Source organism: Lytechinus pictus, chromosome 14, assembly GCF_037042905.1.
Source record: "Lytechinus pictus isolate F3 Inbred chromosome 14, Lp3.0, whole genome shotgun sequence".
In the NCBI taxonomy this organism is placed as follows: domain Eukaryota; kingdom Metazoa; phylum Echinodermata; class Echinoidea; order Temnopleuroida; family Toxopneustidae; genus Lytechinus; species Lytechinus pictus.
In genome coordinates, this window is record NC_087258.1 from 4,722,394 (window position 1) to 4,749,487 (window position 27,094).

The 27,094-nt window shown below is 36.7% G+C and overlaps 1 protein-coding gene across 1 annotated transcript in view; it reads right to left on the reverse strand.

The window, feature by feature from the left end:
• The window catches only part of LOC129276747 (neuralized-like protein 4), a 37,746-nt gene that overhangs the window by 6,230 nt on the left and 4,422 nt on the right, over positions 1-27,094 (reverse strand). Inside the window, exons 2-27 of the mRNA XM_064109233.1 lie at positions 25,889-26,234; positions 24,012-24,571; positions 23,521-23,632; positions 22,557-22,645; positions 20,870-21,010; positions 18,757-18,871; positions 18,132-18,228; positions 17,544-17,692; positions 16,473-16,591; positions 15,599-15,761; positions 14,734-15,003; positions 14,045-14,123; positions 13,392-13,561; positions 12,722-12,850; positions 11,341-11,486; positions 10,425-10,637; positions 9,890-9,988; positions 9,324-9,464; positions 8,391-8,555; positions 7,596-7,754; positions 6,596-6,775; positions 5,766-5,841; positions 3,467-3,577; positions 2,533-2,677; positions 1,788-1,903; positions 1,069-1,210 (exon numbers count right to left, since the gene is read on the reverse strand). Of these exons, the coding sequence (XP_063965303.1) occupies positions 1,069-1,210; positions 1,788-1,903; positions 2,533-2,677; positions 3,467-3,577; positions 5,766-5,841; positions 6,596-6,775; positions 7,596-7,754; positions 8,391-8,555; positions 9,324-9,464; positions 9,890-9,988; positions 10,425-10,637; positions 11,341-11,486; positions 12,722-12,850; positions 13,392-13,561; positions 14,045-14,123; positions 14,734-15,003; positions 15,599-15,761; positions 16,473-16,591; positions 17,544-17,692; positions 18,132-18,228; positions 18,757-18,871; positions 20,870-21,010; positions 22,557-22,645; positions 23,521-23,632; positions 24,012-24,571; positions 25,889-26,234 (4,232 nt within the window). The remainder of the gene's footprint in view (positions 1-1,068; positions 1,211-1,787; positions 1,904-2,532; positions 2,678-3,466; positions 3,578-5,765; positions 5,842-6,595; positions 6,776-7,595; positions 7,755-8,390; positions 8,556-9,323; positions 9,465-9,889; positions 9,989-10,424; positions 10,638-11,340; positions 11,487-12,721; positions 12,851-13,391; positions 13,562-14,044; positions 14,124-14,733; positions 15,004-15,598; positions 15,762-16,472; positions 16,592-17,543; positions 17,693-18,131; positions 18,229-18,756; positions 18,872-20,869; positions 21,011-22,556; positions 22,646-23,520; positions 23,633-24,011; positions 24,572-25,888; positions 26,235-27,094) is intronic.

Below are 27,094 nucleotides of genomic sequence, written 5' to 3' on the forward strand. Positions count from 1 at the left end.
GCCAGATCAAGACAAAGTTATACACTTTACTTCTCACATTTGCATAATGACCTTGACATTGTGACCCTAAAATCTAATCACATCATGGTAGGCAAGAACTTATATTTTTCAATTTTGGGGGCTACTTTTCACCAAATTACTGCGTAAATCTGAAACATTGGATAAGCTTTAAAAGGATGGTCCAGGCTGGAGATATTTATATCTCAATAAATAGAGTAAAATTAACAAAACAAAATGCTGAAAATTTTAAAAATCTGATAAAAAATAATAAAGTTATTGAATTTAAAGATTTGCATTATTCCGGTGAAACACTTCTAGGCATGTCTTTATGAATATTCATTAGGTTGGCTGATGGTGTCATATCCCCACTTGTTCTTTTGCATTTTATTATATGAAATTAGGTTTATTCAAAAATTTTATACCAAGAACTAAAACAATTGTATTGGCAACTGGTGCATTGGTGCATTAGTTATTTATTGCCACAACTTATTTCATCATAATGGAGACACACATCATTTACACATGTATGAATAAATGAAACATTTATGATTTTATGTAATAACATAAGAAAAAGGACAGTGGGGATGTGACATCATCATCCCACCTAATGAATATTTATGACGATGTGCATATAACTGTTTTCACAAAATATTGATAAACTTTAAAATTCAATAATTTTGTTATTTGTTATCCGATTTTGATGAAATTTTCAGCATTTTGCTCTGTGAATTTTACTCTATTTATTCAAATAAAATATTTCAATCCCGGAGCATCCCTTTAATTTTGCAGAGAATGGGGAATTTCTAAGACTCTTTTGACCTTTTCAGGGATAAATTGCCCAAGCCCCCGTGTGAATCACTCCTTTATGTATACTTGGACCAAGTTAAAGATTGATCCTTAAGACAATTTCTAAGTTATTGCGAGAACAAAACCGGGATGGATGAAAAAGGAACAGAGGGAGGGAAGGAGAGATGGATGGATGACCTGAAAAATTAATGCCTCTGGGAACCACCTACAGTGTAGAGAGAGGCCTTAAAATAAACTGAAGAAAGAGCATATGTGACTTACTTGCATCTGTGAGAGAAGATATCACACCCAGCGTATTTCAGTGTTGGTGAGACAAAGATCTGCATGAGATCTGGTACTTGGGATGGTTTGTTGATGGTACCGAGTGTCTCTGGCCGGTACAGCTGTCCAAGACTCGTATCACCTGAGGGGTGTAACAGAAAGAGATGTGATTAATGTGTTGGTGAGACAAAGATCTCCATGAGATCTGGTACTTGGGATGGTTTGTTGATGGTACTGAGTGTCTCTAGTCGGTATAAACATCCAAATCTTTTATCACCTAGACAGAGCAACATACAGCAATATAATTATGCTAAACCATTTTGTGACCTGTGTTACCCGACAGTGAAAGACCATGATTTTGCTGCAATCACCAATGTTGCATTAATGTGATGGGAAACATTCCCTTCAAAAACTGATATGATATCATGTCCATCGCAAATCTGGTCTCAAAGTTGCGAGAGACTTTGTTACCTTACAGATATAACACAAAAATTTCAAAGTGGGGGGGGGGGGGGGGGGGGTGGTAAACAAGCCTCCCTTTCCAGCAGTCTTCATAGAGTTAAGACACCAACCAGCTATGGCATGGCTAGTTACTTTTGGTATCCTCTCTAACAAGCTATTATCATACCTCATGCTCTGAGCCACTCAGATGCTAGAAAAAATTTCAGTAGCTTATAATTTATTTCATGAAATTCTCCCTATGAAGGATGTGTTCTTACCTGGAGGAAGTAACGTTCCTCTATCCAGGATCTTCCGAACGCATCCCACTGACGTCCCATGGTATGCTACATGCCAGCTTTCAAAAACATTCAGTTCCTCAGCAAGATTATGTAATCTATGAATATAAAAAAATACAGTCAAAAAAGAAATATGGATTATGTTAATTTGCCAGGAAAAAATAAATAATAATTTGTATGTGCAAAGGAACTATTATTGCTTATTAATGGTATCCCTCCATTTATATATCTATATACTAGGTTACAATTTACAATGTCAATACTATGTTACATTTACAAAGTATGCTGGTTTTAAAGACAGAAAATAAAATTTAATTAAACTATATGTATAGCTTTGACCTATTATAAATAATAATAATAATTCCCGCACAGGCCACTCAGGTAACATCAAATGGCCCATTGGGTAGCAAAAAGTGAGACAAGTCTCTCTAACAGTAATTTAAGAAAAATCAACGACGACAGCACATTAGGCACTCAAACTGTAAAAAAAAAAAACCGGCCTGGGAATGATACCTAAATGATTTCATTCATATTTAAATTCATGAGCACAGAGCCCAATAAACATGAATTAAATAAGGTGTATAATTTTTTGACCGTTTATCTTCCCATAATTTTAGCAGAGGCTTAGACAATGGATTAAATGAATAAATTCAGAATTAGGAATATGGACTATGAAGATTAATGATGGTAGGAGACGAGAAACCCCCTTCAAAAATGGATGACATACCTTAGGGCAAACTTGCACCATCTTAACGGTCTGGTGTACCCCCTAGGCGGGTCACCTTTGGTGGTATAGGCCTCCTCTCCATGGACTTTATGACACGCCTCACAGTAGCATTTACTTGAACGGGTGTTGGCTTCAAAGTAAGCAGCTGTCAGATTGGGAAAAATTTAGATGTGGTTCATGTAAATAAAAAACAAGGGTTATGGGAACAACCCATCAATGACAAGTTGTTACATATAGAGAGATATGATGGGGGAGGGTTAGAGAAAGTATCTTTATCATGGGGCTAAAATTTGAACCTCTTGCTAGAAGAATAATTTTTTTAATTAAATGATTGCAATGAAGATGGTGAAGGTAATAATGATAGGATCAATGATGATGATAATGATGATAACAGGTGATGATGATGATGATGATAATGATGACAGGTGATGATTATGATGATGGTGAAGATGATAACAGGTGATGATGATGATGGTGATGATGATGATGGTGATGAGGATGATGGTAATGATGATAATGATGATGATAAAAGGTGATAATTATGATGATGGTGATGATTATGATGGTGATGAAGATGATGGTGATGATGATAATGATGATGATGATGATAATAATGACGGTGTTGATGATAATGATGATGATGACGATGATGGTGATGATGATGACTGAAGATGATGATGATATTTAAGATGATGGTTATGATTGTGATTATGATGCCGTAAATGACGATGATGATGAAGATGGTTTTTATAATGCTGATGATGGTGATGATGATGAGGACAGCAATGATGAAGAACGTAATGTTATTGATTAATAAATGATGACAATGACCAAGATGCCGATAGTGATGGTACTGAAAACGATACCGATAAGTTGATAATGATAACGACGACAATGATGATTATGTCAATGACAATGATCATGGAAACCTTACCTGGCAAGCCGAGTGATGCTTTGAATCTATTGCACAGTTTCTGATAGTCACAATCTCTTGCTGTAATAGCCATTGGATGATAGGACAGTAATGGGGAATTCTCTTTCAAACCTAATGAAAAAAAATAAATAAATAAAACAGAATGATGATACAAATACAGAGGGATGATAGATAGGCATTTCAAATTATTTGATGGGGGGGGGGGGCCTACTATTGCAATTGGATAATAAGGTGGTAATGGGGAATTCTCTTTCATTCCTAATTAAAGTCATTAACTCTTTGCACGCTGAATTAATTTTCTGGGGATAATAATGACAGTTGCTTCCATTAAGATTTCCATATTGCACCATTGGTACTTATTGTTTTTATATAGATGTTATCCTACAACTTGCCTTTTATTAGCTTATCTAAAAAATAGGGGAGAAAACTAATTACATGTATTACGATTGTAGAATTCAATTGTATGAATGTGCAAGATTGCAACGTCAGCGCGCAAAGGGTTAAACAGATCAGGGGCCCCATCTTAGAAAGAGTTGCGATTGATCTGATCCACCGCAACTATGGACGGCCAGTAACATCTACATATTAAATGCATGTTTGTTCAAAAAAATTTCTAGATATTAATGTCTATTCATAAATTAATTGATTTCTTGACAATTTGGTGTGTTCTCCTTTGTTTACAAAGGACATTTTACAAATTTCCTATAGAAGAAATTATGACACTGATGGATTTCCATAGAGTTACGATTGACTGGATCAATCGCAACTATTAATGGCCAGCAACGTCAACATATAAAATGCATGTTTGTTCAAATTTCTTACTAGATATGATGCATATTTTTAAATTCATTGATATCTTGACAATTTGGTGTGTTCTTTTTTTACAAAGGACATATTGCAAATTTCCTGAAGAAAGTTATGACACTGTTGGATTTCCATAGAGTTACGATTAATTGGATCCATCGTATCTCTTTGTAAGACGGGGTCCAGAATGATACATCAAGATAGTAAAGTAGACACACATAAGACAGAAAATGAATGTCTAATATCTGGTGGTGGTAGATCTGAGGCAGGGCAGGTAGGCAGGGAAGAGATTATAATGACCAATGACCATTACATGATAGGACAGTAGTGGGGAAGTTTCTTTGAGACATGCTGAAAAATCATGAGACAAAACAGAATACATGATGCATCTAGAAATGTGTAGTAGTGGTGGATCAGGGGGTCCTAGGAATGGGAGACTGTCTGAAAAAAATGTCACTAAACCCCCAATTCCCATCTTGAGGTAATTGCCCTTTTCCCCATTATTTTGCTTGTCAGCAAATTTAAAAGATTTCAGTAGCCCATCTTTTGAATGATCCAGGGGCGGTATTCTGAACATTGTCTTTTCTCCATATTTCATCTTATCTCAGAGATATGACAAAATTGGTATTCTGGTGGATGTCATAACATTGGTCACAAATTTTGTCTCTTCTCTTTAGTGCGCACCAAAAATACGCGGCTTTAAATGCACATAATCCTTTTTTACAAGGAAAAGATATGACAAAAGTTATGACAGGGGGGTAAGCAGTCATAAATTTTGTCATATCTTTTAGTACCAAATATGCCGATACCCTGCTGACTGAAAGTCAAGCATATAATGATATTATTTAGATTAGATTGTGGTATTATTTTTCACTCGTCATCCATGACAATTTTCTAAATAATTTTTTCATGCTACAATTAGTTAGGCCCCACATATTAATTCCCCCTTTTTTTTCTCTGTTTTCCTTCTTTTTCTACTTCTCTAAAATCCTTCACAGCTCCCTGTCTCTCTTTGTAATTAAGCGCATCAATATTCGCGTAGTTGCGCGATGCCAGCAACTGTATTGTGGATACGCCCAATCTGTTAAGGGGGCCTTCCTATTGGCTAGAATGGCTCCCACAGGAAACTAACAATGATTTTGATTGGATTGCTTCCGAAAAGATGGGCGGAAACTTTGAGAGATATGACAGGGAAAAGACAATGTTCAGAATACCGATTGTGACAATTATAGCGGTGTCACATCTCGGAGAGAAACGACAAAATTTATGACACAAGTTATGACAGTGTTCCAGAATACCACCCCTGGATCCTTCATCCAAATTATTGTGAACATACAATGACAATACCTACGGTGGAGATATAACAACGCCAGTGATTGTCACCAACAATAACGAAGATTGATATCTATTTGTCAATGAAACACATGGATATGAAAGATTTTCAGCACATATACACAAACATTTCGGAAGGTTCGATAAAACTAAGGATGGTTACCATTCTCAAGAACTGCCTTCTCTCGTTCATCTTGTAAGCCTCCCGATGCAGCTAATGCTTCAGTTACCACGGTAACCTTTTCAAGAAAAAGAAAATAATTGCATTTTATTCTCATCTCAGCATTTGTCCTTTGGAAGCCTCCTAATTTTAGTCGCCATAAGTTACAATGCTATAAAGTCATACACATCTTTATTAGAGTCCCCATTTTTCCTAGATACCACAGAAAACTGGAGAAAATCACGGAATACAGGAAAAAAAACAGAATTCACAGAAAACAGAAGTTTTTCAGGTCCCTCAAAACAGTGAAATACAGTTCATACAATTGAAGCAAAATCCAATAAAACAAAAACTCTGCACATCATGTCTGATAGTATTGTGGCTGCTATTACTCAAGCATTTATTTTGCTTTATAATTTGCCATTAGTTTTTCACTACTTTGTCTTATCCTTAAATTGTATTCCTGTCTAAATTTTATTATGACACTGTTATAAATTTGCCACATTGCAATGTACTTTAATGACATACTACGATTATGTTAATGTATTGTAAATTTATTTTGACTTTACAATAAATGCAGAAACTCCTGCAAAAAAAATACTAAAATTATTCAGCATGTGTTTCCAAAGGTTTATCTTCATGAAAACTTCATTTTTTCAAAGGTTTTCACAACATGTTCATACAATTGCTACATCATGCATTATACACTAGAAAACAAAGAATGTGATGTTTAAAACACTGAAGTACACAGAAATGGCATTTTAGAAAACAGAAAAACTGGGGTCTCTAAACTATAGCATTCACAATATTTGCTGTATATCTCCGTCCCTCACCTGTTCACATTGTCCATAGAGATCTACCAGAGCATAACAAGGTGTAGCCACGTCCTCAGCTGCTATCCCATAATCTCTTCCATCAACATGAAGATGAAGACTGCCTTCGTTGCTTACAACCAGGCCAACAATGCTCCCTTCTTTTAACTTGTCTAAATTGGGGCCGTAGTTGCCTTTAACCTTTTGTAGAAGATTGAGAATATGGTAACATGTAATCAATTCAGTTTCAGATGTTATAATATGGGACAGGTGGTGGTATTTGTAAATTTCCCTTTTTCATAAACTCTTGTATTTTCATTATCATTATTATCACCATCATCATCATCCCCGGGGGGGGGGGGGGGGGGGGGGGTTCTCGACCAAAAAAGTAGTAGGTCTGTGCCGCGGGCGAAAACGGGGGACCTTGGAACGGGTCGCCTGTGTGTGAGTGCATATTCATCCCTATGGAACGGGCATACGTGCATGCAGCTAGCCCGGCGGCACGGGCGCCGGGTGCGCTAGTGCAGAGGCGATGGTCGGGCAGCGCTTTGCGGCCGCTTTTCACCAAAATTGCAGCTCATTGTAGCAGATTATTACGTCCGGAACAGCGTAACGGAAAATATGCGAAGCTTTGGAGCGGATTTCTTTCTTCTTTTTCCTTGATAAGAAGAAAATGCTATGCTTTGGAGCGGCTTTATTTGTTCTTTTTCTCAATAAGACAAAAAAGCTATGCCTTGGAACGGAAATGTGAGTGTAAAAATGGGGGTCCCCTCTGCGGCACATTCCTACTATGCATTATATACTGAGTGCCCCCCCCCCCCCGGGTCATCATCATCATCTTCATCGCCATAATCATCATCATCGTCACAATCACCATCACAACTATAATCCTCATCATTTTTTAGGAACTTATCTATTGTCTTCTTTTTTCCCCCCAAAGTTTTCACATTTTCCCTCGAGGTGGGGAAGAAGGGATCTGCCACTGCTAAAAGCCTCTTCCATTCATGTCAAGCTCACTTACCTTCTTGGCATTATGGAAGACTGATTCTCCCTGTACAACCCAGGAGCATTTCTTGATGGCTGATGCGGTAGCCGGGAATGTTAGTTTATCAGGAGATGTTCCTGTTACTCCAATTTTCAGGGAATCTGTCCAATGCTCGTTCAGCTTATCAATCTGGATCTGGTCATTACCAAAATTTTAAGAAACAGTTAATTTGTGAATTGACTGAGCAGGTTGATAATATATTCCCAAATCTTATTTTCATGATATAAAATTCAATATGCTGACCATACACAGTTGAAATATTTGCAATTTTTGTTGCTTCTGAATATATTATCATCAAACACAAACAATTGTGGGAGAGTAAAACAACAAGAATACAAAGTAAAGCAACAGTATAGAATGTAGGCTAGCATATAACAAGTTCCCTTCTTCATAACAAATATTTTTTCAAAATTTTCTGAAAGAAAATTGTTTAAGAGCTGGATCTAAATCCATGCTAAAGGGGCTGTTCCTGTCCAGCAATTTTTGACAGACTTCTTAGGCACTCTAAATAATCTGATGGGCATTTAATAATACATTACTTTGTTTATGAGCTGTCTAAAAAACATTCATTAATATAGAGAAATATTTGAAGGCAAAAGAAGGTTGCTACTTGTGTCATAAAATAGAGCCTTTTCTGAGCCGTCTTAAGAGTTTTTTTTTAAATACAATTTTAGATATCAGGTTTTAGCAGCCCCAAAACATTATGCCATTTTGATTGAGAACTCACTTTTTGTGTTATGTTAATTTCAGAAAAGATTTCTATTTGCTTACCTCAAAGGTTTGTTTTCTTGGCAAGGGTTTGGTGCTGAGTACGATGCCTTGATGATAGCTTCCTATCCTACGGGCGGTCAGGTTATTATTGCACAGCGATGCATTCTTCCCATGGTTGTCATGGAAACAGATGGATGGCGATTTCTCTGATGTTGTGGATGCATCCTTTAGAAAAGAAATTCAAATTTCAAAGGTTATCACACATTTCCCTAAAAATCAACAACAAACTTCAACCTACCAAAATGAAATTGAAACAAAGACCTTATTAAGTACCGAGAGAATTCTTTTTTTACGAGAAAATTGTAAAGAAACTTATACACTTTGAAGGTGCAAAAATGAAACATGAACAGACTGGATGGATATCTTTACTTCACGTAGTCGTAATTTATGCCTCTGCCTTTGCCAATGAAAAATATATTACAGGCACTACATACACAGACGGATGGATAATGAAAAACCAAAATGTCTCCAGCAACTACTTGTACCAACATTGGGTGGAGACATACAATTCTGTAATGTAGCAAAGAAGGAGTTAAGATTAACTGTTTAGAAGATACATTGTTAAATCAACATCTTCATTTACTACAAGGATACTTGATATTGGACGTCGTGGCCCAGTGGATTAGTCTCCGGACTTTGAAACAGAGGGTCGTGGGTTCAAATCCCAGCCATGGCGTAGTTTCCTTCAGAAAGGAATTCATCCACAGTGAGCTGCACTCGACCCAGGTGAGGTAAATGGGTACTGGCAGGAAGTTATTCCTCAAAAGCTGTGTGCACCTGAAAAGGTAGCCTAGCTTAGCCAGGGTAATAATAATAGCAAGGCCCGCTGGGAGAACAGTTTTCAGAACTGAAGTGGCTACCCTGGGTAAATATACCGTTATTATTATCATCATTATCAAATTAATCCATTCTCAATATCTTAGCCAAATTTACCTCTTTTTCTGAGTCTGGTTCCGTATCACTTATTGATGAAATTGAGGGCGCCCGAAGGGGTTCGTTGGGGAGACTGACTGAGGAACTGATGATATGTATGCTCTCTACTCGACCATACAGCTCTACGATAGCATACACACCCTGGAAATATCAAAAGAAATACACTTTAAAAGTTAAGCTATATTCTGGTTCATAAGAGTGAAAATTCATCACAAAATTACATTTCTCACTGCCAGAAATTTCTTGAAATCTCCAAATACACAAACACACACAAAAAAGAGACAGAAGTGTTTATCTAACTGACAAGAGACTGGTGAAGTATTAACTTTATGTTGTGGGGCTCTGGTCAAACCTTATATTCTATAATACAATGATAAAAAGTTAAATTCATCCTAATCGAAGCTATTTACTTATATATATTCCAGGGTCCCGTAACATGAAGCTAAGCGATTGATCATAAGGCTGTTTTCTACAATTGATTGCATTGATAATTGTGTATGATCAGTCGTAAAAATCAGTTCTATGATCAATCCTTAAGCTTTATGTTACATGGCTCTTATTGTTACCTGTGGTATGTCTACAGCAGCCTGGCCTAGGTCTTCTCCATTGACTACCATGTGCATACAACGATCAGCTGTTAACCTTACACCGACCTTATGACCAATCTGCAACAATGAGATATACCATAAATACACATCAAGTAGTGCATTAGTAAGAATCACATGCATGACAAACCATTATCTAATACTGTTTCAAAGGATGACAAGTGTGTGTTATTCTAATGCCCTAGCAAAATGATGCGTATTATATGTTTTATAAGTTAGTGATGTAGATCCTTACATATGTTGAACCAGCCTAATCTAAAAACTTTGACCGGTCACCAGAACTAATAATTGTAACCAGTAATTATCATATTTTACTGTTTGCACTTAAAATAAATTTCACATGATACATTTTAGCCCATCACTTGATTAGTAGCCATATCCACAGTTTTTATACTGATAAAGGAAACATAAATCAGCAGATAAATTTGCTGATACAAGGATTTTCAGTAGCATAAATAACATTATTTATGTTACGAAATGCTCCACTGATGCTCACCTCTAATCTTTCTAACGTTGGGCCGTAATTTGACCTGATGTTGACCCCGTTCTTCCTGATATCTGACCCCTGCATGACCCACGTACCCCTAGCCTTCAGTTCAGAGGTGGTGGCGACCAGTGGCTCGGCTAGTAGCGGATCGTCGGGATGGTACGTGGTGAGTCCAATACAGAGGGAACCTGACCAATGCCTGGCTAGTCTGTCAATTTGTACCTGAAATTGTTTATATGAGAAATAAAACAATAACAATCAACAGTAGTAATAATGAATTTCTAATGCTTACAGAGCATATAATATGTTGGATCCTAGCTTGCCAGCATACAATGTATGAACTTTCTCCACTCCCTGTGGAGCATTCCGACAAGTTTCTAAACTCAACTGCTAGGCATGTTACACAGATTTTCACATCCTACTGGGTACCCATTTAAAACCTGGGTTGAGAGTGGCAAAAATTGGACTAATGCCTAACCAAAGGACCCTAGGAATTCAAAACACATGACCCTCTGATTACAAACGCAGGTGAGAACTACTATAGCGATGATTCCACAATAATGATGATAACACCATATTTTTGTAAAGCAAAATTAAATTCATATCAAATCAGTTTTAAAAAGTTATTTTCAACTAATATAAACAAAAACAAATGACTTGCTATTGGACACTTATTCTGCAGGAGAAGTTGACTACAGGATCCATTCTTGTACAGTACAATTCAAGTAGATTCATATCCATTCAGTATCTGTTTCCAATGTATTAAAATGATACAAGCAAGTACAACAATAACTTGCTACTGGACACTTATGCATCTATGGGATCTAAGCCAATCCCAGGACCTAATGGTTCAGAGCCGAAGGACATAACCACTAATCAAAAACATCTTACAGAATGTGCTTGGGTCTCACACAGATAGACCTACCTCAAAGAAGTCTCCTTCTACGAGTGGTTTAGAGCTGAAGATGATGCCGTTGTTGAAGGCATCTGTTCTTGTGGCCTTTGAGGAGTCCTCAGAGAGTGAGACGTTGCAACCGATGCAAAGGTGGAACTTGTGAGGCAGACCTGGTACTGTGGAATGGATGTCAAGAATTCAATGCTGGTTAAAGGTCAAAATATTTGACAGCCTTACCAGACCTGCCAACCTCTGGGAATGAAAAACTGTATTCTGTGATAAAAAAAACTGTACTTTTCCCCAAAAAAGTGTATTTCATAATAAAATGCTTGGCGCACTCGCTCATCGCTGCGCTCAAACTGCATGCAAGCTAAAATGCGCACTGCTCTTGCAGATGAAAAAAAAAAACATTAAACATGTGTATATCTTCACCCTGGTTTGAACAAAATGATTGAAAAAAAAAACAAGTTACCTGAAATTACATTGATCTAATAACCATATTTGTGCACGTTTTATGAAATAGAGACATATAGAGATTATTTTTCTCAATAAATTACGATTTAGTTAAAAAAAAAAAAAAACGTACTGCCGTATTTTGGTTGCAAAAACGTACTAAATACGGCTAAAACGTAATGGTTGGCAGGTCTGCCTTACATCTGTAGAGTACCAAAGTTGACGTCATAAGGAAACACAAATTTCGCATTTCATAATTTCTTGTGTATCTCTGAGAAAAATGAATAACATCCACAGCCCAAATTTGGTAGTAAATGGTTAAAAAAATACCCCAAAATATGACTAATGAGAACCTAATCAGCCCCATTACAGTCTATGTATTTAATGGCCTGGTTTTAAACATGATAAACACATTTTTTATTTGACTTGATGTGAAAACTGTTTCTTTGAGTTCTAAAGTTTGTTTGGGCTAAAGGATGGATAACCTAGATAATATAATGCTTCTAGTACCCTTTCAATGAGATTCATGTTTTGAAAAAAATACATATGAATGTAAGTAAAAAGATTTTTAGGTTAGACAAACAGGATATTCATGTCCAAAAAACAAGATCATGCTCCTGCCATTTCTAAAAGAAAATTAACAGCATGAATTTGAATAATGATGATATTGTTGATGATGATGATATAGATGGTGATGGTGCTGATGATGATACTAATGGTGACAACGACAAAGGTGATGATGATGATAACAATGATGGTAATGATGACGATGATGATGATTTTGATGATTTTGATGATGATGGTGATGATGATGATTTTGATGATGTTGAAGATGATGATAATGATGGTGATAACGATGATAATGCTGATGCGGCCGCTGATGATGGTGGTGGTGACGATGATGATGATGATGATGATGATGATGATAATGATGATAACGATAAAGACAAAGCCTTACCTGTTAGAATTGTTTCAATCGGTACTGTTGGTGGAGGCAAGATGAGTTGGTTTTCAGAAAGTGTCATTGATGAATCATAGACAGATATCTGTGCACATTGTCCATAGAGATCTATCACTACATAAACATCTGTCAGAAAAACAAATAAGGTAGGTACAAAACAATAAAAACAGCCAGAGGCCAAACATGATTGCCTCTTTAATGTAAAGAAGTCTTACAAATGAGCCCATTTGGGTTCGATACGAAATGTAATTTGGGATGAACTCATCGAGTATGTAGAACTTTAGTAAATCCAAATATTCAGTTAAAGTATCCATCATCATGAAAGGAAAAATAGTTCCTGTGGGGGTTGGGGGGAAGCTGGGTTGCATAAAGCGGATCGAGCGAGTGATTACAAATGGATTTACGATGACTTGAATTTGAAGTGTTTGAGATGGATTTATTTATGCATTCAAATCACATAATAAAAGTGTATACAAAAAAATTAACAAATAATGAATGCAAAAAGTGTCACACTTTGTCAAAAAATTAAAGAAAAAACTTTGGACTTTTCAAATCATGTATGAAGTCATGAGGACCATTACGAACATCTTTATCAAACATGGCTTTAACTGCATTTTAACAGCAATGTGATAAAAATGAACACATTGAACTTAAAAAGCAACAGTACCTTCGGGAATGTTGGTGAAAGCTACGCCCTTGTCTATCCCATCGAGATAGAAATGAAGGGCTCCCTCTTCTGTCCTAAGGAGACCTATTCTTTGACCTTCAAGGAGTGTGTCAAGGTCAAGTGAGTACGTGTGGTTGACTGTGAAGCCTTCCTGCATCAGAGAAGCCCCACTGAGAAACAGAACAAAAATATGCAAATACAGTGTTGCATGGCAGTGCATACTATATGTATTTGATTATCATCACATCTAAAACTTTAGAAATTTTTTTGTTATACAACTGAATGGAAGAATCAGTTTCAAGTAGGAAACGTAGATTAAAATGAACCTTAAAATCAGGGATGTAGTTGAGGCCAGTAGTTCTGAGTCATTTCCTCCCACTGACTTGAAAAACATGACTCGTTCCGAGGCCTTGAAGGCGGCTTCGACTACATCAATGCTAAGAATTAGCATGGGGTGTAATGTGTTTGGTTTTCTCACAGTAACCTCTCACGAAGTGCACTTCACTGTTTAGCGCAAATAAGTGAGACTTAGAAGTGTCAACACTTACTTATTTTACATTTGACTGAAATTTTCAGAACTAACTTGTTTGGTTTTACCCTATATTTTTTTATTTCCCTGCAGTGAACTTGGTCTTTTTTACCGTTCTACTCACCTGAGCATCCATGTTTCTGATGCAAGGTCTGTCATTGTACTTGGAAAGTCCATATCCTCTGGCTTCTTAGTCGTTACACCTGAAAAGAAAACATTGTTTGACAGTGTGCGTCACTGGCCAGTCTGTAGCATAAGCTTCTATTCCAATCTTCAGGCCATCGCAACAAACAAATACATTTGCCTTGAATTAAATATCAGTGTTGAATCAGTGAAAAGGCTACATCTGTGTTGAGAAGATTGTCAATGAGAAGTCTGGATATATCAAGATTTGAGAAAAACAGTTCGTAAAATAAAATGCTTTCTTATACTTCTCTTCAGATCCCGATGACCTATTGACAATTCTCTACACAGATTTTTGAAAGCTCACAATGGATGAGCCGATAACATACACTTTGTGAGACTCCTGGACCCCATTCTATTGCATAAAAAATTACAAATATGGTATTTTTGCCATTTAACAGTAACTTCCATTTAATATTTGATTCTGTTTGGCTTTGAGCACCATTACCATTGGATAGCAATTTTTTTTTTTAAATAATGACTTTTATGCAATGGGGTCCTTGTACAAAGAGGCTGTGTATGATAAATATTTTTTTTTTTTACAAATCTTGATAGATCCTGACCACCCACTGACAGTTTCTAAACACAAATCTCAAAGCTCTCAATTGGTAGGTAGATAACGCATCTTACCAATCTCGATAGATCCTGACCACCTATCAACCATCTTTTCCACACAGATGTCAAAAAGCTCTCCGTTGGTGAGTGGATAACAACTCATCACAACAGCTTCATTGAACTCGCCCGCTGGATTGGCCCGGAATGCCCTCTTCCCATTGTTGCTGATGGTAGCGTTCCTGCCATGCTTCGCGTGAAACCTCTGCTGTGGGTGGGCTGGGCTCTCAACGGTGAAAGTACTGGATGGGGTGATGCCATCTCTCACAGATTCTGCTTGCATCCTCTCTGTTATGAGGAGAAATGACGAGAGATATTTAGAGGCAGCTAAAATCAACTTCAAGTCTATAGAATAATATACTATGAAATAGTTATTTGAAGTTATGTGCAACAAACGTTTGGATATCAAAGAGCATTTCACTTGATAAATTAATGCCATTCATCAGCAGCACTTTGCATTGCTGATTTTTCATGCCCCCGGAGACAATGTCTGTAGGGGGTTTAGCATTGTACCTGCCCATCCATCTTCATGACCATCTTTAATTTGGTCCCATACAGTAAATATAAAAATAACAGTCAAGTTTTGATGATTTTCAGGGGAGATAAATCACACTGAAATGCAGGTGAAATTTTGATTACAAGTTGGCAAATTTCCACAGGTTTCCATCACAAGTGCAAAAGACAAATTTTCTTATGTAGTTCTTTTTTTCATATTTTAAATGCATTTCTTTCTTTTTTCAGTTATTTTTACTGTTTAATAAACTTGAATCTGCTGAATTCTACACCCCTGTTCATTAATTACTGTACCTTTTGCATAAAGACATAAACGCTTCTATTTTTTTCTTCAAATCATTACATGACTAAGATAGTCCAAATGACCTACCTCCAGGATCAGCAATGGTGACCTTTGCCGCTTGACCATACAGATCAACGACCCCATAGAGACTCGAGGTCACATGTGAAGCCGCGACCCCTTTGTCCACGCCATTAAAGAAAAAATGAAGATCACCGTTTGGTCTTCTTACAACTCCAACCCTGTCACCATTCTGTGTTGAATAAAAAGTGCAAAATGTCAGGTCAAAAAGAGACTTGGAAGCTTTGCTTCACAATTAAAAATAGTATCACAGATGCAATAGATTTATGTGTTAATAGGCGTTAAGGCGTGCCCCTGTAATACAAGCTGTGTTGGGAAGTTAAAAATTGATTCAGAGGTTTGGGGTTCGAGCCCTGATCATGTCTTTCGGATGGTGACGTTAAAGGTCGGTCCCAGATGTATATAATCATATCTGATTGATGCACATCTACAAAAACTCAAACACATACACGTACAAGGTCCTCCCTTGCTAACCAATTCAGAGTTAAAAACAAGGCAATTTTTACATGTTTTCTTCCATCTTAACTCGTTCCAAAGTCAATGTTCATGTTACGTTCTCATCTCTAATGCTGGTCATAAGGCATATATTCCCCTTATCAGTTACTTTTGATATTGTTTCTATTACTTTTTTTCGACAAATAGATTATATAAACAGAAGAACAATAACAACGAATCAGAATTGATCTTTCACATTTGCAATCCTTTGGGATATGGGGCCCAGACTGCACTCAAACATTTATGTGATTGTGATTAGTCACAGCTTAAAATAATTGAAGGTCATGACTATGGATGCACTTTTAATTTCCCCCCTCATTGACCTTGAGATTTGGCATGCCCTTCCCCTAAAAGGATCAAAATTTGAAGCCTGTGGTGATTAGCATACCTTCAAATGGTCCATATCTGTGGCATACTCATCAATGATGTTGGTGCCATTGTGCATAACACAATTACCAGCCAACATCCATGTACCACTCCTGACGTTGGTCATCGTTGATGGAAAGTCTGAGAAAAAAATAAAATGAAAACAATAGAGTAATAGGGTAAATGTCTAAGGTCTAGAGACTTTACTGTCTGCTTGTGAGGATCGCCAAGATGAAGTGACCATCATAGAAGCTTCTCCTTCTCATATAGCAACTGTGTACACAACTCTCAAACAAGGGAAGGATCTATCCAAAAAATGCAGGCAGGATTATAACGTATGTGTACGTTGTAATCCTGTCCGCATTTTTGGTCAAACATGTGTACACGTTTGACCAACAGCTCTATGCTGTAGCGCAGATAGTCAAATACAGCCACATTCAAGATTTCCCCAATCTTCTGATCAGACTAGGAGGGTTCCATAATGTTGCAACCTTCATCACTTCTATTGGAAAGCTTTGGGGTGATCCAGGGTTGAAAGACATCCTGGTGGAATCTGATACGTACATGCATGCCCCAAACACTGTCAAAGGCAGGCTTGCTGATAAACAATTTCATTGGGCCTCAAGGGGCCTCACACTTGCATATGAAGCCCTGGTCTAGGTCTTTCAATTTCATGAAGTAGATTGGAGATAAGATTTCTCTCTGTACTTCATACATATACAAGTGAACGGAAGGGTATAAGATCAAAGAATACCCTAAAAGATAGAAAGATAGGAGATAGAAAGGAAATGAAAGCAAGGGAAAGTGGAAAAGAGGCATGTGAGAGTAAATGTGGGTGTTTGTGTGGGAGAGAGAGAGAGGGTGGAGGGAGAGGAGAAAGAGAGATAATGTAAACGAGAAGGGAGAAAGAGTGAAAAACCAAGAGAAAATAGAGAAACAGAAAGAGGGGTAAAAAGAGACAGAGAAAGAAAGAGACGAGGAATAAAAAGAGATAGAGAAAAAAGAGGAAGCAGATGATGACAAAGAGGAAGAGAGAGAGATAGAGAAAGAGGCAGAGAAAAGGATAGACAAAGAATGAGTATATGTTTCTCACCTAGATTACATGGAGAATGAGTTGTCACGCCAAGCTCCAAAGACCCCGCCCATTTATCAATCATCTTATCAATGTTAACTTCAAACATTTCATTTTCTCTCAAAGGTCTATTTGTCAAGACTACTGCATTGTTGAAGTCATCCATAGCCCTGGTTGAGAGAAAAAAGAGAGAAATTTGATTAAATATAAGCTAATTCTATAATTGACTTTACAATAAAATTCTTTTAAATAGAAAGATTTATATGTCAGCAAGGTAGCATTGCCAAAGTCACAAAAACACAAAAAGCCTGGATGAAATAGTGATGTGAATAAATAACAGATATTAAAAAATCAATTACAAGAGAAAACATTTCACTTCCCATCACAGATCTATAAGTCTATGTCACTGCATCAATGTAGTCATCAACAGATGCTTCATAAGTTTTGGACAAGTGAAAACTATTGTTTTATTAAAAGCTGCTACAATTATACAGAATTCACTGATCCTTTTAATATCTTGTATGGTCTCCCTTTCCCAAAAGGTGTGTGCACCGTTTTGAAGCACAAGAAACATTGACTATATACAAAACATGAAGTACGAAATCTCACCTTGGTCTATGTGCAGACTTGTATCCGTTGATGATCTCAGCATGTGCCCCACAGATAGGATGGAAAAGAAGTGGTTCTGACATCATTCTATCTCCATCTATAAGGATAAATATTAAGAAGATTGATTACTTGTTTGTAGAGAAGTCATTTAGTTGAGTATAATGGGAAGCTTATCTCTAATTTCTATTATTACACATGTACAAGCCACTTTTTCAATAAAATAAAACCTTGTACTAATTTTGCTCGAGATGTTTGCTTGCTGGCATGCAATATTGTTAGAATGGAAAGTGATTTGTACGCGAAATATCAAAAATATCGTAGTACATATCAGATATTGCATTCATCAGCATGAAGATAACACAAATAACAGTAATATATAAAATCACTCTTGAGTGGTCTTCAAGGAAACATTGAATATGTTGCCTGCAAAGGTGTATCAAGTCAAAATTATGAAAATATCTGTAACATGAAATTTTCTATGGCTTCTTTCAGAGAAACAAATGACATTTTCTTCAAAAAAAAATCCTCTAAAATAAATAAAATATATGCAACATATAGACAAGAAAAATTTGAACACAATTTTACTGGATTTAATTATGTACAGGAGAATAGACAAACAACTTACCTCCAAAGACGAAAGGTAGCTCTTGTTCAGCGAGTGATTTGAGATAATTAAGATGCATGAGGCGTCTGTCTAGAGCTGCTAACATGGTACTCTGGTGATGTTCTACTATAGAAACCTTATAACAGAGACAAATACAAAGAGATGATTCCATAAATTTTGAGAGAGAAAGAAATAGGAAGGATTTGAGGTAATTAAGATGCACGAAATGTGTATCTAGGCAAACATGCTACTCCTACTCAGGTGATGATCTACAATGAAAAACTTATAAAAGAACAAAGTAAAATATTATTCAAATATTCACTGTTGATGAGTGCGATTGTTCCGAATATTACATGAGTGTGCAAGTTGAATAGACTGTTTCAACTTGTAACGAATGTAATATTCGGAACGTCGCACGAATACAACATTGAATATTTGTTTTATACAACACTGATAGCTTACAGTTTAGACTACTATGGATCTACATCTAGTCTATATAAGGTCTAGATCTAAGTTAGGACTAGATCTAGATAGGCTAGAGCTATCGGTCTAGTCTACATGTATGACTAACGTGCGTTAGGTCTTATTTTGCTCACAACGTTGTCTTTTGAGCGTCAGTAGATTTACTCCAGTAAAAGTAGAGTCAAGTACCGCGGTAGACCTACTTCCAACATACATCCATAAAGTCCAATTTGTGAACGAATTCCATAAAATCCAGAAGGAAATCCATTTCAAACTCATAACACAAAATTTTCCAATACCAAGTCAAACTTCAACAATAAACAAACTCTTGAATTTCGTTCCATAAATATCCAATTCCAGTTGGTAGAATCTTCTAGAATAGTCTAGAGTAGGCCTAGTCCTCATGAAAATGAAAGTTGATATTGGAAAAGAAAAACGAGATAAAACCAACACTGCACTATTTAAAGCGCGTCGTCTAGGTACGCAGCCATACCCTGGGAATGATTAGCTTAGCAACGTACGTACGCGCATTGTGTTCAGCTTAGCAACGTGCCACATACATCGGTCGGAGTTACGAAAAAGGTGATTACGTATGCGCGTATACAGCTAATTCACTTAATTTGTAAAGGGTATGTCCATGGGTTTAGTGTGCCCTGGGATCTTGCAGTGCTGGCTCATTTACTTCAGCGTGCTATAGTCGACTATAGCAGGAGCGTGCTATAGTCGACTATAGCACGGCTTTCATATCTAAGCATGCTATAGATGATTCATCTGAATGTCATGTGATGTGCATTTATCCAATCAGCTGTCAGGGATCTCTGTATGTGTTGTATAATTTCTGATCTACATACATAGAATGAGATAGGAGGGAGGAGGGCATTAGGAGGAGGGCATTAGGGGGGGGGGGAGATTAACAGAGGGAGTGATTGGAGGTTATGTCTATCTAGATCCGTAACATGGTAGTCTGGTCTACAAAGCTCGACAATGGAAACCTCATAATACAGACAAAAACAGAAAGATAATTATATCAAAATATAGACAGAAGGAGAGGGGATGGGGTGAAGAGGGAGAGAGGCGTCATGGTTTAGTGATTACAACTCTTGTCTTTTAATCTGAGGGAGGTGGGTTAGATTCCAAGCCATGAATTTTTTTCCTTCAGCAAGAAATCTACCCACATTGTGCTGCACTTGACCCAGGTGAGGTGAATGGGTACCTGGTAGGAAGAAATTAATATAATGCCTGAGCGCCCGAACAAGGTAGCCTTCTAAACTCTGCTTATAATAAAATTATCGTGTTAAGCAGGGCCGCTGGGAGAACAGTTTTCTGAACTGAAGTGGCTACCTTGGGTAACATATGATGTCATTATTATTGTTATAGAGGGAAATATTTAAGGTAAGATGCATAAGGCATCTATCTTGGGTTGCTAACATGGTACTCTGGTCATGTGCTACGAAGGAAGCACTGGAAAAGGGACAAAAATTGAGAGATTATGATATACATACATAGATTGAGATAGGAGGAAAGAATGGGGAAGGGGGAATCAGACTCACGATCAATCAAGCTGGGCCCAGCAGATTCCCTATAACAGCTGCAGGGGAAAGTGCCTCAGACCTTTGTTAAATTATCCATGCTGAGGTATCGTAGTAAACAGTAGCAAGGAGAGTGGACTTACCTGTACAGCCATGCCATAGAGATCCACAACTCCATAGATTGTACTGGGCACGTCTGGAGCCGCCAGGCCTTGGTCCCGTCCATTGATGAAGAAATGAAGATCACCCGAAGTCTTACGTACAACTGCTATGTGATCTCCAACCTACAAAAAATATGAAAACACAGTGTAATTCAACTGATAGATGAGAATTGTTACAAATTACCTCTAATATAGAAATCAAATATAAATCATGAGCTGAACTGTGACCAAAAAACTCTGAGAGTAACTGGGACAGTGTGTTTATAATGCATCTCTTATCTCGTTTGATTGCATGTAATCACTAACTATAATAATAGTTTGATACAGTTCTACCAAGAGTCACATTGCACTGCACACAGAAATGAATATATGAAACTACAAATAATTGTCTGCCCAACAATTTTAGCTTTAAAAAAAGAAAGAATGTGCTATCTTTTACACATTGACCACTTCCCATGACATTCTCCCCTAAATATTCATTCCCCCCTTAAAAACTGGAATACCACTTTAATTAAAGGTCAAGTCCACCCCAGGAACATGCTGACTTGAATAAATAAATATAGAAAAATCAAACTAGTATAGTGCTGAAAATTTCATCAAAATCGGATGTAAAATAAGAAAGTTATGACATTTTTAAGTTTCGCTTATTTTTCACAAAACAGTGATATGCACAACTAGGTGAGTCAGTCGATGATGTCCACTACTTCTTTTGTTTTTTATTGTTTAAATTATACAATATTTCATTTTTTATAGATTTGACAATAAGGACCAACTTGACTGAACCATATAGTATTAAACAATGGTAATTCCACATGTCCAGGGAGGAATTAATCATTGTATCACTTGACAATGAGGAGAAAATCTGAATATTTCATATTTCATATAATAAAATACAAAAGAAATAGTGAGTGGATGATGGCATAATCTCCTCATTTGCATACCAGCCAGGATGTGCATATAACTGTTTTGTGCAATTAAGCGAACCTTTAAAATGTCATAATTTTCTTATTTTACATCCAATTTTGATGAAATTTTCAATGTTATGCTCGTTGGATTTTTCTCTTTTTATTCAAATCAACTTTTTGTTGGGGTGGACTTGTCCTTTAAGAAGCTCACCATCAGAAATCACAAAGGTCATTTTCCATATCTAAGGACAAAATCTTCACTGGAAAAAAACAACAATTCACTGATTAATATGAAAGAGATTCAGAGAAAAGAGCAGCATTGTATATTTGTATAAAATATTTGTTTTGTTTTGCTTATGACATAGCTAAAACAAATCATATTAACTCTTCAAATTCAATAAAGCAATTGAAGATAGTTGATTTTGGAGATTTATTTCAAACAAATATTTTTTGTAATAATAATAATATAGGGTATTTATATTGCGCACATATCCACCTTGTTAGGTGCGCAAGGCGCTCCTATATTACCCGGCTAAGCTAGGCGTTCACAGCTGCGCACATAGCTTCTTGAGGAATTACTTCCAACCGGTACCCATTTACTTCAACTGGGTTGAGTGCAGCACATTGTGGATCAGTTTCTTGCTGAAGGAAATTACGCCATGGCTGGGATTCGAACCTACGACCCTCTGTTTCAAAGTCCGGAGACTAATCTACTGAGCCACAACGCTCCGTAAGAAGTAAGAAGTTGTAAGAAGTCTACTCACCCCTAATTCATCTAATGTGCATTCACCATACTCTCTCTTTGTTCCTTTCCCATTGGATAAGATACCACCTCCACTCATCATAACAGTTCCTATCAAATCAAAACAAAACAATGAATTATGGATAAACGAGATTAACAACAAGAAATATTTAAAAGAAATTTCAAGTCTAACAGTTCTGATATCATACAAGATTTCAATCAAACATCTCTCCATCAGCTCAATCCAAAGAGTAACATTTGGCAGTGACTTTGTAAAAAAAATGTAAAAGCCCCTTGAGCACTCTACAGAGTGGATTTGGTGTGATATAATTCCAATATATTTATTTTCATTGTAAAAATTTAGAAGATAAATCTGCTATTCCAATATCTTGTCAGTTTCTATATAATGCTACCATAAACACAAGTATAAGGATTTTGTCTTTAAAAAAAGAAAGAAAATCAACCTTTATGAATTGTGCATGCATTTACTGTGGTGTTTAGCCTACATATGTGCACAAAGTGAAAATCCCCCGCCATACATGTAGTTTTGACATTCTATCCGTCCAATATTGTAATAAGTATCAATCAAATCAAGTACATGGGAGAGTGCTTATAGACTACCAAAGTATGACGCCATCAATTTTGCATTTCAGCATTCTTTATACCATGATCGGTAGATCATGATGTAATACGGTACCTCCACAACCAAAATTTAGTGGGAATCGGTCCATAAGGGCCCAAGATATGACCTCATGAATGCATAATTAACCCCAACAAGCTCAATGTATTATAAACCGGGTTCTCAATGTTTTGACTTCAATGAGGCTGTATGTATTCATGAAGTCATATCTCCATGGTCCAACTCCCACCGAATTTGGGTTTGCCCTGCCGAGCTATGGTATAAATAATGCTGAAATACAATAAAAGTCATCACTTTGGTATTAAGTATGGGTGATTATTATCAGGGACAATATCACAGTACTTACCTGTGTGGAGGTTTGTCATGGTGGCTGGGAATTCAAGAGTATCAGGGTTGTGTGTTGTTACTCCAATCTCAATAGATCCAGACCATTTATCTATTAACTCATCAATACGGATCTGTGGTGGCATGGGAACAAGAATACAGATTTTAAATGGAATTCACAAATTCGCAATATTTATAACTGTTCATTCTCCCATTAGTCTACAAATAATTGCAGCTCTCCTTGATAATTATGTAAAATCATACAAAGGGTTATTCTGTAAGGAGTAATGCGGGCATTGCTTGGGGATTTGATAAATATTGTTAACAAATGCAGACCAATTTTACAATATCCCACCAATAATGTATTAGTAAATGAATAAGAGAGTGGAAGAATGCAAATGAAATGGATATTTATCAGAGTATTTATTTTAGAAACCCAACAATTTATTCTTTATTGTGAAAATGCCTTTTAAAAGCAATATTCTCCAAATTGATTCATGTAGTTATACTCACCTCAAATATTTCATTGCACCTCAGAGCTCTGTTTGTGATCACCACACCATTGTTGAATTCGTCCATTGCATTGGTTCTCTCTGCTGTTTTCCCAGAGTTCTTTAACCTTATCATTGACCCGTGTCTTGAGTGGAAACACAATGGCGAATTAAGCGATGCTGCGGCAGCCGCGACAGGCTCGTCGGAATCAGTACTGTTCACATCCGCATCAATGTTATTATTCTCCTGTTCGTTCTCACGCTCATTGTCTTCGTCATCGTCATCACAAGAGTCATTATCTTCATCGCCAACTGAACTCTCCTCCTCATCTTCATCCTCCTCATCGTCATCTTCATCATCATCGTCGTCATCATCGTCGTCGTCATCATCGTCATCAACATCACCATCACCATCGTCATTATTATTGTCATCATTTTCATTGTTCTCTTCTTCAGCCTCCCCTACATGTATCAAGTCGTCGATGTATTCTCCACACGTATCATCGGTATCAGAGTCTGAATCCTGACAGGAATCTACTTCTTGGTTGGATAGGGCCATTTCACTATTGTTCATTTCTATAACTGTTAAAGGCAAAATATAAGGGATATAAGTACATGTACAAATGGTTAATTCAATTATAACAGTATTTATAATAATCATATTCCAATTTCATATCATGCTACTTAATCCTGATGTCTCTAAAACTTTGTCTGGATTATCGTAGCCTGGCATATAGTGTGTACACAATCTCACGAGCAGTCAAGTCAACAATTGCGCTCACATCCTACCAGGTACCCATTCAATACCCATTTGCTACTTGGCTTGAAAACTAAACCAAAGTACTTCACAGATATACATGTGCAATTGTACATTTGATTCTGGTTTGCCTGCATACAGTGTACATGTATGCACAATAATATATCAACTCCCTGGAAAATATGTCAGCAATGTGCAGTGAAGTCATTAAAATTACAAAGCAAACAATAGCTTTCACATCCTACCTGGCAAATGGTTACCACTTGCCAGCCCAATTCAAACTATTACCTGGTTTGGAGTGGGCTCGAAAATAACAAAAAAGGCGAAAGGCTTGATTCTTTTAATAGATAAATTTATGCAAATCAATATCCTATATCCAAAATCCATGTCACATTCATCAAAAGTGGAAAGTGCAATATCAAATTCAACAGTAAACATATTTTGTTTTGCCGCTTTGATTTGTGACTCCATCACAAGAAAATCTCTTGAACGCACCCATATTTTTTTTTTTTTTTTGGCAGGATTTTCTGCATTTATTGAGATAATATACAAAACAAATTTACAATGCGTGAGACATAATCATAATATAGCATAAAGTACATAACCAAGTGACAATCGTATATATAGTGACTGGAGAAAGACATTAATTCAATATATAGAAAAAAAATTAATGAGTAAAATGCAGAGGCAAACTATATGAGCAAATAAATGCTTGAAGCATAGCAGCCAAAAAAGGGAAGGTTACATGGAAACCTAAGAAATTAATTGTGTCTGTAAGAAAAAATTAATGTTACGAATCATCAAAGAACGAAAAAAAAAGTAGAAATTGAAAAATGAAGTGTGTGCTAGTGGGTGCAAGTGCAGGTGAGAGATTTATGAATATCTGGATAAAAGGTATTTTTTCAATGAAGCTTTAAAAGAAAAGACAGATGCAGTGAGTTTAATATGATTGGGTATGTCGTTCCATATATCTGGGCCGTGGTGTCTAATTGTTTTATGTACTTAAATTATTTTCGGGTTTGTCAAATTATGAAAGTCTGATGAGTGACGTGTAGGATATGAATGAATGTCCCTATTGTAAGTAAAAATGTTTTGAAAGGATGTAGGTATTTACATGTACTTTCAATCTCTTTTGTTCTCACCTCTAGGGGAAGATACCAAAGTGACCTTTGTGCACTTGCCATACAAGTCCACCACAGCGTGTACCTTCTTGGGTAGATTGCACGCAGCGATGCCCTGATCAACACCATTCAGGTAGATCCGAAGCTCACCATTCCTCTTCCTCTGCACACCCACCCTGTCTCCTAGGGCACAAGCATCAAGGTCACATGCGTATTCGTCCAGGATGGACTCACTGTTCCGCAGAACGGTACATCCGGAGAGGATCCAGGATCCCTCGCAGAGTGCTGTGGCACTGGGGGGAAGCTCTAGGTTGTCTGGGTCCAGAGAGATCACTCCTACTTCAATGGATCCACTCCATGTCTCCACCTAAAATACATGTACAAGAATTTATTTATTTATTTATTCATTGCTATATTCTTAGAAAGGGTGGTCTCTTCAGTATATAAAAACATTTTTTTTGAGAGAGCCCTGTACGGACTTACATGTACATGTATTTATACTAACAAACCCAAATTCTTTCTAGATAGGCCCTAATTGTACAATACATATAGAAAGAGTTTTGGTTTCCCTTGGAATATTTTCTCCATTGAAATATGTATTATACATTTATAGGAAACTCTCCACAAAGAACACGTCACCTGCTCATAAAGGTCACTTTTCATGTCTCCCTTGCCTGGCCTTTATCACCATACTTTACCCTACATACATGTTTCTTTCTTTCTTTTAATCATCACATGTGACCAAGCATAGCAAAACCTAGTCGAGATTGGACATTGATAGAGGGAAGCTACAGTACAGTACATTTATCTTTTCCAAAGCTAGCATAAAAAATGAGGACTAATTCCCAAATCCCTTACCTATAACCCAGAGTCAATCCTCTTTGCAAATTCCGAATCAGAATCTTTTAGGCAAACCCACAATAATTTACACTGTGTAATTTTCAGAATCAAGAGTGGCTTTGGTCAGAAAGATCAAATTTCAATTTTAGTATTTCTTGAAAGAGTGTACTTTTTTGTACAAAAAAAATGGATGCTCAGGGAATAATTTACTTCTCAAATTTGATTAGAATTTGTGGTTCTTAGTGAAAAGCTTTCAACGATGTTCTGTACAGTTCTATGTAAAAAATTGCTACACAAGTGAAATTTTGTGTAGCGGTCATAAAATGTAATTAGACCCATTATTTTATGTTTGTTTTGCTTGTTTTTTTTTGTGTGTTTTAGCATCAA